This window comes from Ascaphus truei, chromosome 12, assembly GCF_040206685.1.
Source record: "Ascaphus truei isolate aAscTru1 chromosome 12, aAscTru1.hap1, whole genome shotgun sequence".
Classification (NCBI taxonomy): domain Eukaryota; kingdom Metazoa; phylum Chordata; class Amphibia; order Anura; family Ascaphidae; genus Ascaphus; species Ascaphus truei.
This window is the reverse complement of record NC_134494.1, coordinates 33,153,921-33,166,312: the sequence shown is the minus strand read 5'-3', so window position 1 is coordinate 33,166,312 and position 12,392 is coordinate 33,153,921. Positions and strand designations below refer to the sequence as shown.

Here is a 12,392-nt window from a genome sequence, read left to right as displayed (position 1 = left end):
TATTTTATCACTCTATTCACACAATGTATAGGAGCGCCTAAAGCCACTTTTTTTTTGCAAGGGTTCATGAAGCACTGATGTTATACTGTATGTGGAAGGTTTTTGACTGGTACAACAAACACTAAAGCACCGACCTGCAGTTTGTATATGGATCTTTTTCTGCCCCGACAGGTAGCAAAATGCAGATATATCAAGGAGATGTTGTTATGACACCTGGGCGTAGTGCCACCAAGTGTGAAAAATGCCTGTGGACCAAATCCAGCAGTGGGAAGGTCAGCGTCCCGTACACACTGTCCTCCATTTATAGTAAGTATATAAATATATATAGGGTAATATATAAGCATAATATAACAAACCAGATTAAGGCCAATATTTACTAAGTAGAACCTTGTAGCCTTTCAAGTGAATAGGCCAGAAGGGGTCTACAATCTCTGAGTGGTATTTAATGGCATAGCACTGCTTAGAAAATGTGGCCTTTCTATTTACTTATGGACCTATATTCACTTCATTGGCACCAAGGATGATACTATCATCTAATAGCAGGGAGAGAAAATATGAACATCCATTTTGTTTCCGTAATTGGTAATTTGCTAAATATGACCAGGATCTCTCATTCCTCCAGATGACCGTGACAAAGACAGGATCAGTACAGCTCTGAAAGAACTCATGACGCTGTCATGCATTGAGTTTGTGGACCACACAACAGAAAAGGATTATCTCAAAATTAATTCAGGAGATGGGTAAGATTATATGACTGGTAATATTTCAGTTCCGAAGTGCAGGGAAATAGTTTCAAGCGGGGAGAATCCTGCTTGTGCAGACAAACTCATTCTTCAAAATGCAGAGGTACAAAGCAAAGCTCTACTCACAAGTTCATAATGCAATTCTTCATTTATTGTGACAGCTAAAAACAAAGGAGGAACAAAGTTTCAGATCCCATATGGACCTTTCGTCAGATGGACCCTACTTTGTACCTCTTTCCTAGAGGGGACCTGCATTTTGAAGAATTTGTTTGATAAGATTTCAGGCTCTTTTTATTAGGAAGTGCTAATCCATAAAACACCTTCTGAGCTGGAAGACACCAGACAGCCCAAGAATAGACTGTAAGGGACCATAATCACAAAACTGTGCTGGAAGGTGCCTTATGGAGGACCACAACTTAGTTCATATGGCCCTGTATGTTGTGAATGGTACCACTCTAGGATGTGATGATAGATGCTTTCTTCCAATGTGATGACTACAATGTAGATTTGTTGGCTGGTTATTTGACACATGAGACTTATTTATAAATTTACCTGACCATTCAAGACCTCTGAAGTCTTGTGAACTGTTTTTGCTGTTTATCTCATCAATGTTCATACTGTAATGGGCAGAAAGATGGACCTCAGATTGTATTAAAACGCTGCGTATTGCCTCCCCTCTAGCTGCTGGTCATACATTGGAAAGACAGGAGGAGGCCAGATCGTGTCATTGGCAAAAAATGGCTGTATGTCCCATGGAATCATCCAGCATGAGGTTCTCCATGCCCTGGGTTTCATCCATGAACAAACCAGGAGTGATCGGGATCAATATGTAGACATTATGTACCAATACATTAATAAAGGTGAGGCACATTTGACAATCTTGGACCTACATTACACTCTTTATCATATTATTATTATTTTTATGTGAAACTGACAATTTCCTTTTGTGTCTGCATGAAGAGGACAGGACAATATCTCCCTCAGATATATTGATACAGGGATTCATCTTTTTCTTAATGGCTCGCTTACCAAGATCAGACTTTTCCTTTAGTGTTCCTACAAAAATAGCATTACTTTTATCAGCTTTATTCTGCTTGACATAGATTGATATTCTTTCCATCGTATATTAATATTATTATGAGAATTGTTACTGTTTTTTGTAAGGTGCCTAGTGCATTAGAAAGGATGTAATGAGGTGATTTACACAGCCCATAGCAAACTGTCTTATTGTTTACATTCTCATTTATACCAGCCTTTGAATTTCACCAATTATGTTATAGACCCCTCCCGGAGAAAGTATCTCCAAGTTCTAGTAGCATGTCTGTCCTGGTGAAAGATTTGTTATAGATTGTGATAAATTTTTAGACCAATAGATGGCTCATCGTCTGATTTAAAGAAACATTCATGTTTATGTCCTATCTCATCTTACAGGTGACGTTGGTAACTTTGACAAAGCAGACTCAAACAACCTTGGCCTCCAGTATGACTATTCCTCAGTGATGCACTACGGCAGGTATAATCATAATCAACCTGAAGTGTCCCTCTACCACTTCTTCCAATGTAACCCAAAGCACAATCCTATGTCACCTTAATGAAAGAAAAGAGGAAAAAGGCGACAATACACATTACAACATATTAACACTCTCACATGGTAAAACCTCAACTTTAATAGCCAATAACCACCTCAGTGATTTAAATTCAGCAATGTATGTATTAATTTGTGTTGTGAGGCCAAAGGGGAAATAAAAAGAAATGGTAAGAATACAATGTAGAGTCATCTTGTGGAATCACTGTTATATTCCAACAGATATTATGCTTCCAACACCTCCAAACAAGCAACTATTATACCCAAACCAGACACATCTGTAAGCATTGGACAGAGATATGGAGTCAGCACCCTGGATGTCTCTAAACTTAACAAACTCTACAACTGCAGTAAGTGACTAAAGGAAATTAATCTTAAGTGACTCAAACGAGCAGTACAGAGTATGGCTGTGGGTTTTTTGCAAACAGAAATCACACGCAGTTATTATTTCCCATTATTATTATATTGGTAATTTATATGGCCAACAACATAACCGAATACATAGGACTTCAGTGTGGCATTATTGTGCAGACATCGTAAGGCACCTAAAGATAGTGATACAAGATAGGGATAGGAGCAGTAGATACAGTATGACCATTGTGAGCAGGAAGGACTGCTTTAAAGACCTTACAAAACACAGCTGGATCACACATTATAATAAGCTGCTCTGCACATTACATCATTACATGTAGTGTTGTTTGGCACTGTGCCTCAGTCTATGGGTTGTCCTACAGAAATTCACCAAACCTCTATTACCATGCATCATAGAATCCAGTTGTATGTGATGATGTGTAACGTGTTAGTGTAAAGGCGTTTACCCTTTTTTATTATATGTTACTTTACATACTGTAGTTGTTTATCTCTTTAGATAAGTGTAACATACAGTACAAGGCACACAGAATCGGTTACTGGTGGTGTCCCATTCAAGTCCTATTTTCTCCCTTCAGATCTCTGCCGTTCTGTGCTCACTGGTACCAGTGGGATTCTGACTTCTGGCAATTATCCTTCCGCATATCCAAATGAAAGCAGCTGTGTCTGGCTGATCCGAATCCAGTCTGACAAGGTAATTCTGTTCCGACCTTCATGATAATACTCAGTATATGTAAGATCATGTGAAGCCTGACCGTAGGGCGGGGCAATATCACAAAGAACCAAAAGGAACTAAGTGTAGTGATATGTTTAATAGATAAAATGTAGGGAGTTTGTTATTTTTTATGACACAAAAGTCTAAATATTGCATGTTTTTCTTTTTGTTTTTCTTTTAATATTTCCATAGTAAACAAATACTTTTTGAGACTTTTTATACCTCATTATTTCCATGAAAGGTTTTGTGCACTCCAGTCTGTATACTGGGATATTTTCTATCTCTGCTTTTGTATTGTCCTTGTAAAGTATGATGTCATGCTATTGCCTAATGACTAAAAGTGGAGATCAATAACTATCCGGTTAAAAACATTCAATGGACACAAATAAGTGAGCTTTTTAATTAGGCGTTTTGGGATCTTTCTAAGTAAGCTAATGACACTGATTGTTACACTATTTATTTTGCCTGCTCTGTAGTACTTCCCATGTAAGAGTCCAATTCATACTTGAGTTTTGAAGCTCCTATCCTTTTATAACAAAATCAGTCCCTCCTATACAGTACAATATGTGTGTGACTCTGAATTATAGCTACTGTACCTATGGAACCCTCAGCATTGAGACCACTGTACACAAGTCAGGGTTACTGACCAGCAATTCAGCAACATGGACATAAATGGAAATGTTTTTTATTCACCCCAACAACTATGTTTCCATTTAGGCTGTAAGCTCTTCGGGACAGGGACTCTCTTTCCTATTGTTACTTTCATGTGTGAAGCGCTTATTCCCACTATGTGTTATATTATTACGTCACGTGTATTACTGCTGTGAAGCACTATATAAATACAGTTATAATTACGTACATACATATGGGGGTGCAATTTAATTATGCTGTATGGTAATTTATCATGTGCTCTTTTCCTGCAGGTTTCCTTACAGTTTAATGCATTTGATGTCCAGTCCTCCAAAAACTGTGCCTCTGACTACATTAAGGTTTATGATGGAGCCAGCAGGACATCCCCTGTGCTACTGGATAAAGCTTGTGGAACTGGACAGCTCCGCCCACTGGTAGCATCGGGGAATGCGATGCTGGTGGAGTTTGTCAGTGATAGAGCAGGGACTGGGACTGGATTCAAAGCTTCCTATAGCACAGGTAGGTCTTTGGAGTCTCTACATAGGCAGATTATGATCCCTTCCTTCTAAAATGCGATTATTTTTCCGTGGGACAGATTAAAATATTGAAATACCTATCTGTGAATTGGATATTACATTGCATGTCAATGAAACATTAACTCTCTCTTTTTCTTTCAGTTAAAGCTTGAAGGACTGAAATAAATCAACATTTTGAAACATTCCAAAACTATTCTTCCTGCTCCTCTGTTCATTAATTTAATCTTAATAAATTGTGTTCTAGAAATTGCTTGCTTTTTCCTGCAGTTGCTTGTACTACGCTCCAGCTGTGAAATCCCAGTCCTTTGCTTCCTCTAATTTTGGGTTCACCTGTTCAGGTGTTTAATAAACTGTTGATTCCCATTCTATCTGAGTTGTAATATTTTTGGTGCTCTGTTATTGCAGTCCTATAAACCAAAATGTCCTGGAACAGGCTTGTTTATTTTTGTGTATTTTTCCTGCTCTCAGGATGCTAGCCCTCCCCAGCTAGTTTGCATGTTTTTTCCCTGCTCTGAAGCAGCCAGAGCTGTGTATATTGCAACATTATAGTTACAAATAGTACCCTTCCCACAAGCCATTAGCCAGTTGCCAAGGCAACCTCTCAATGCTCATATTTGGGATTGGTTTAGTCTTCTCCCCCTGCCTTTATCTGCATATTGTTATGCCCCTTAGCCTGTTCTTGTCTGACAGGAAAGTGTTCTCCCTCTTTTCTACAAGCAGCCAAAATGAGTAGACACTTCTTCCACTGCTCCCTCAGAAAAGGAAATTCTTTTTACCTTCCCCTCAGAAAAGCACTTCCCCATGGCAGAACACCTTCCTCTCATATGGTATTCCCCTCACAACGGACATCTGCTATTACAATCCACATACAATTACTTTTATGCTTCTGTTAACTCCCTCAATAAAGTTGAAGAAAATAGAAGGACATTGTGTGCTTTAAAAAGGGGACAAGTTAAGCTTCATGGACTTACTCACATGCTACATATGAGCCTGGGTCCAGAATACAAAATACATTCCGCTTGTGACTGTTAGCCACAATGTAACATAGTTATCATCCACTCTGATCCGCATAGTGAGAGATAGATAAAGTGTAAAAACGAATCAATTTACAAAGGAAATACAACAACTCTTTTAGTTTGAACAGGTTTCCTTTTCATTATTTGTGTAATTTGTACTTTAGTCTTATAACAACTCGAAGAAACATCAGAAAACTCTGGAGACACGTTTAGGGGGAAAACTGGAAATGTAGCAGCTACACAAGATCAGGAAGAGAGAAAAGTTATTTGTTTGGGACACAAACAGGACGATAAGGAGCAAAGTCAAATCCTAAAGGGTACATGGGGATAAGTGATGTGACTTTATGTTGTGGCAAACACGAGATTTCTACAAAGGGGAAAAAAGATAAGGTGTGAGGTTCTCAAATAATTAATTTAACCCCCGCCCCCTCCTCTGGGGTTACAAATGGATTCAAGGGGTTAACAGGGACTCTCTGAGTTAACTCTGAGTAATGCCCCATCTGACAGTATGTTGCCATGTATCCAGGAAGGGTCCTGGTTTCACCTTGTTTCTTAAAAGTGCTGAATTGGTAACCTGGTCTAGGGTGACTCGGCAGGAAATAGGCTCCACTCCTCTTCTATAAAGAAAACTTCTGCCTGAGACAGGGAGAAGAGAGAGGCTATAAATAGGAAGCCCTTACAAGCAGAAGACATTTACCTCCTAAATTGGCCTTGACCACCCACCATCTCTAAAGCCAACTGCAAAGCACCCTGCAGTCCAACATTGAAAATGCCCAAGCGTAAATCAGATAGGTGGATCCCACCCTGCCTGAATAAACAACTAGGATCTCCTCCAACTTCCATATGCCTCAAAACCCTTCCACAGACTGTCTTATCAACTCATTCTCCTCCTGTCTACTCCTGGTTACACACCCCTCAAAAACACTCTTAAAAGTAATCTCACACTAACAAAAACCAAGAGAAACTACCAACAACTGGGATAAAAAGGAAACCCTGATAGGGTTTAGGAATCCTGCTCAACATAATAATGTATGTGGAGAATAAATTAGAACCGAGGGGTAGTTGCTAACAGGGAATTAGTTTAAATGTACAAATAGAGAGGTTACTACCCCTTAGGGTTAAATGGTGTGGAATCAATCACATCCTTTGATTACTAGTTATGGATAGTAGGTAGGAGAGGGCAGTCGTCAGCTAGCAATATAAACTGTAGTTACTGGCTTTACAGACGAGACCACGAGTATTCTAAAGCTTGCCTTAAACTAGCCCGGTTATATTCTGGGCATGTGCTGGGTGTAACCTGGCTAGTTTAAGGCAAGTTTAAGGCATTTCTGCATTGACTAATGACCCCTAGGATTAACACAGCCAGGGTCCCCTGGCAGTCCCATTCAGCTTGAATGGGACTGCCAGGGACCCCCGCTGTTAATCTGATGGGCCGTTAATCAATGCGGAAATGCCACTGGTTTGTGTTAGAATAGTCGCAGTCTCTGCTGTATATTGTTACTTCAGAAAATTGATCTTATCCCTTTAACACTAAGTGGAATTAACCTCCCCAACCACCTGATAGATCAGACTGATCACAAGTCTTTTCTACATCTATGCACCCTTGTCATTTATATTATAATTAAAACCGGCTATTTACGCCATCACAGGCAATAGATTATAATGATATCACACCTGAGAACGCACACCCAGCTCTATAATAATAATAATAATAGCATGTTCTTGTATAGCACTGTTAGTTTTAGGTAGCACTTTACAGATACATTTTGCAGGCACAGGTTCCCCGTTGAGCTTACAATCTATTATTATTTTTTTTGGTGCCTGAGGCACAGGGAGATAAAGTGACTTATCCAAGGTAACAAGGAGCCGACACTGGGAATTGAACCAGGTCCCCATGCTTCAAACTCAGTGCCAGTCAGTGTCTTTACTCACTGAGCCACTCTTTCTGCTCTATTACATCTGTTTGATTGTTTTTAAGTTTGTTGACTTAGTTTTTTCCATCATTATTTAGGACCTATATCTATTTTTTTATACTTATTTAAAGTTATTTTTTTACCCTTGCGTGTGGGTATATTTGGAGTGTAGCTACAGGGGAACTATTTTCTCCCTCTCTTCAATCTACAACAACTGGCTCTTCAACCTGTGAATTCACTGCATTGACATAAAACATTACATTACCCCCTAAGTGTATCACCATAATATCTGGGTACTTCTCTTCTGCTCACAATCAGGACATCCAGAAGCAACTGATCCAAGACCATGCCCCTCCAACAAATCTTGATCTCCTCACTCCTCACCACCCATTCCATTTGAACTTACAGCAACCCTCCCTGTGGCCCACAACGTGAATGATTGTCACAAAATACACTCACAACCTATAAACAGAAAACAAAACCACACAAGGAACATTTTGTCATTTTTTTTTACATTGGGTCTGATGTAATGTTTATGCTTCCCAGAACCTTGATGCTCAAACCTATTAATTCCACTCACTAAAACCCAACCTTGCCGATTTAGTCGCAGTCCCATCGAAGTAAATATTTTCTGTTCTGCTTATCATCCAAATCCTACTCTCTCACACTCCTTGAGAATAGTAGAGAACTGAAAACATTGACAACGGATTACACCTTTAAATTCATTCATCAACCACCACAGAACCAATTCAACGGCGGTAGAACGAAGTAAGCAGCTGCAGGGGAGAAACAGTGGTTGTGAGAGGCGCCCCTATCCAAAGACTGTTTTCAGCTTTACTTGTGCACAGCTCCCACTCCTGGGAAATTGTGCCTAAAGACACTGTTTCAAAAGATTTCATTCTGGAAATAGATTTGTTTTGCTCCGTCCCAGTAAGTGTATTTTCGTAATATTTTGTAAATCAAGCTGTGTATGTTCATTGTGTAAATAAATGACAATTTATTTTATCTCTTACTTTGCTCAATCAAAGGATCGGGTAATTTTGGTGTTAAAAGTTCTGGTCTCCCGTGACACAAGCCTAACCGGCATATGAGGGTGTGAGGGGAATGGGAAAAAGTGAACAAAAAAGGGGGTTTGGGGGAAAAAATAGTAAAAACAAAAGCCAAAAAAGGGCAATGAAGAGAGCTGATGTGGCGGAGAAAATGGGGGCAACGTTTTGGGACTAAATGCCCCTTCCTCAGACCCGTTCCCACTGCGCCTCTCAAGAGGGACATGTGGTACTTCCCTTTGACCCAAACTGCAAATGTCTCCCTCTGTAAAAATAGGAAAGCTGCACCGGGTGGATCTAGTAAATACGTCAAAGCATAATAAGCACTGTCCTCCAACTAATGAGGCTAAATGGCCAATAAATCAAGGGAAATGTCCAGCATAATAAAGCACAATGAAGCACAAAGTTCTTGAACAGCTCAGAGGGAGATAATGAAAAGTATACTGCTCATTGTTTAGCCGTGGTCTTCCTCACTGATCTCCTGCTGCTGGTGCAGAAAATGGCCCGCTATTACCCCTACCTGTCCATAATATGTAGTTATGATGTATGAGCAAAGGTTTTAAGTTATACCTACAGACATGTTATGTTCATTTAGAGATAATATATGTTATGGGTGTATGTATCAGTTACAGACAACATTAAAATGTGAGGCAGCTAATAGCTGGAGATTTCAATATTACATTGCATTCTGCCCTAGACAGATCAGGGGGTGGCGACTCGGATAATAAAAAAACACAGAACACCCTACGCAGTGCCTTGAAAGACAATCAACTAGTGGATATATGGAGGGAACTCCACCCAACATCTAGGGACTATACTTTCTACTCCCACCCACACACATCATACAGCAGAATCGATTATCTCTTTGTTACGTGCCACTTGGTTCCTGATGTCACTCATACAACGATCCATGATATTTCATGGTCTGACCATGCACCAATTGAGCTTAGGTGCAACAATATTCAGACCAATCGACCAGGCGCAAACTGGAAACTTAATGAATATATCCTCAAAATACCCGAAATATGCGATACAATTGGTCAAGTGGAGTCCCATACAGTATTATGAGAGGCTCACAAAGCAACGTTAAGGGGCATACTAATCAATACTACGGCCAGGAGAAAAAGAATAAGAGACTCCAAAATTCGGACGTTCCAATCCAAATTACATTCCCTGTTATCAAATCACAAGAACAACCCGGACCCGATCACGACACAAGAGCTAAAGGATACAAAAATTGAATTAAATATGTTATTGACTTCCCGGGCAGATAATTCCTTATGTTGGTCTAAGAGGAAATTTTACGAAAAAGCAATCATGCCGGATACGATGCTAGCTCGAGCATTAAAGGATAGGCAATCTAAGTTTAATATCCAAGCTATACGCTTAAATCAGGTACACTCACGGCCAACCATAAAAAAATAGTAGAAGAATTCGGGTCATTCTATGGTTCCCTTTACGATGGAAAGAAAGTGGCACATAATAACAACACGAGCAGAGCACTGAGAGATTTCTTAGCCAGCTCAAAACTGGAGAGATTGACAGAGCTAGACAGAGAAGCTATGTGCGCTGACTTCACATTAGAAGAAGTGTCGCAAGCTATCAAGGAGCTTAAGCCATCAAAGGCACCAGGTCCTGATGGCTTTTCGGGGCTTTACTATAAGAAATTTTCCGAGTCACTTGCCCCAAGGCTTGCTCCAAATGTTTAATGCTATCTTAGCAGAAGCCCCTATTCCTGAGGACATGCTATGAGCGTCTATATCACTTATACATAAACCTGGCAAGGATCTGCTAAATTGTAAAAGCTATAGGCCAATATCTCTAATTAATACTGATATCAAAATGTATGCAAAGTTATTGGCCAACAGATTAAGTCTCATCCTACCCAGACATATACACCCAGATCAAGTCGGTTTTGTTAAGGGGAGGCAGGCAGCGGATAACACCCGACGATTTATTGATCTGTTGGAATTGGCTAACAAAAATAACACACAAAGCATGTAATTAAGTCTGGATGCAGAAAAAGCTTTTGATTGGATAGACTGGCCATACTTAAAAGAGACGCTCGCGGCATTTGGCTAGGGAAATCGGGTGAGTAGAGCGATTATGTCACTATACTCAGGCCCAACTGCCAGGGTCATACATCAGGGCTTCCCCTCGGTCCCATTTCAAATCCAAAGTGGCACAAGACAGGGATGCCCTTTATCTCCCATCCTGTTTGCCCTATGTATTGAAGCCCTCGCGGTGTGAATCCGAGACAGTCCGGATATCTCAGGGTTAAACGTTTATTCCCAATCAATAAAGCGGCCCTGTACGCGGATGATATCCTATTAATCATGTCCAAACCCCTTATTTCATTACCTAACCTGTTCGACCTACTAGAGAAATTCTCCAAGGTCTCAGGCTTCAAGATTAACCAATCCAAATCTGAAGCTCTGAATATCAATCTCCCTAGGCATACGGAGAAATTACTGAAACTAAATTTCAATTTTAACTGGCAAAAGAATTTAATAAAATATTTGGGGATCCATATCACCAAAGATGCAAAAATCATCTATAAAGCAAATTATCCCAAACTGATTTGGACTCTAAAACAAGACCTAATCAGATGGTCTTCCAAGAAGATTTCTTGGATCGGAAGGATTCACAGCGTTAAGATGAATTTACTTCCCCGTATCCTATACCTCTTCCAGACATTATCTGTGCCACTCAAACTGAAGGACATATTCTCACTTCAGTCTGGAATATCTAATTTTATCTGGGGAGGTAAAAAACCGAGAGTAAATAAATTGACTATGAAGAGACCTACCTTAGCTGGTGGCTTAGCGGTACCCTGCCTGTTGTCATATTTTAAAGCGGCTCAATTAAGCCAGATCATACAATGGCATTCCGACCCCAAATTAAAAAGATGGGTAGAGCTCGAACATACGGCTTGCTTCCCTTTAGAGCTTAACAATCTGATTTGGCTACCTAAAACATCAAAGAAAAACACTATTTTATCGCTTACGTCAATGGCTAAATCCATATCTGTTTGGGAAGTATCAAGATTAAAAAACTCACTCACCTCAGCAAGTTCTCTGATGTCACCCATTTGGAATAACCCTAGCTTTGCACCGGGTCTTATTGGTCACAATCACTCAATTTGGAAACAAAAAGGCTATGATAGACTCAAAGATCTGGAGGGCTATGATCTAAAAGTTAAATCATTTGACCATCTCAGACTAGAAAAAGACATTCCCCACGCTGAATTCTATAAATACCTCCAGCTCAGATCATTCTATAATAAATTCGCCCCATACCCCCCATTGATGAATTTTGAAAAGCTCTGTCGGGCAGAAACCGACACTAAGGGCCTCATATCCACGATATATGGAGAGAGAGTCGAGTCTGCAGTCTCAAGGCAACAATCACCTTCATTTCGTATCCAATGGGAAAGAGACCAAGGGGAGACCCTGGACGACGCAGAGTGGAATCCTATATTCCTGGGAGCCGCAAAAAGTTTGATATGCACCACACTGAAGGAGAACACATATAAAGTTCTTATGAGATGGTACCTCACCCCACTCAAATTATCTAAGTTTGTACCAGGGTCCTCCCCACTGTGCCCTAAACAATGTGGAGGAACAGCTGACCTGTTACATATGCTGTGGTCTTGCCCGCAGATATCCCCGCTATGGGAAAAGATCAGAAATTGGATCCAGAGAATATTCGATCTCACTATTCCCCCAGACCCTTGGCTGTTTCTCATGAACAGACCCCTAAAAGGCCTATCAAAATCACACAATAAACTAATTGCACATTTTGCTTTAGCTACGCGGTGCGAGATCGCAGCATTATGG

At 40.1% G+C, this 12,392-nt stretch overlaps 1 protein-coding gene across 1 annotated transcript; it reads left to right on the top strand.

The window, feature by feature from the left end:
• Window positions 1-627: 627 nt before the first annotated feature.
• Window positions 628-4,946, top strand: LOC142464105 (astacin-like metalloendopeptidase). Its single transcript, XM_075567263.1, has 7 exons — window positions 628-740; window positions 1,425-1,603; window positions 2,175-2,256; window positions 2,551-2,678; window positions 3,276-3,391; window positions 4,336-4,561; window positions 4,720-4,946. The coding sequence occupies exons 1-7, from the start codon at window positions 667-669 to the stop codon at window positions 4,728-4,730; spliced, it is 816 nt and encodes a 271-aa protein (XP_075423378.1). The 5' UTR covers window positions 628-666; the 3' UTR covers window positions 4,731-4,946.
• Window positions 4,947-12,392: the final 7,446 nt, after the last annotated feature.

Excerpts from the sequence above, each read along its gene's own strand:
- LOC142464105 (XM_075567263.1), top strand. The coding sequence starts at position 667 with ATGACGCTGTCATGCATTGAGTTTGTGGACCACACAACAGAAAAGGAT. Across the intron at positions 741-1,424 it reads AAAATTAATTCAGGAGATGG|CTGCTGGTCATACATTGGAA; the intron begins GTAAGATTATAT and ends CCTCCCCTCTAG. Across the intron at positions 1,604-2,174 it reads GTACCAATACATTAATAAAG|GTGACGTTGGTAACTTTGAC; the intron begins GTGAGGCACATT and ends CTCATCTTACAG.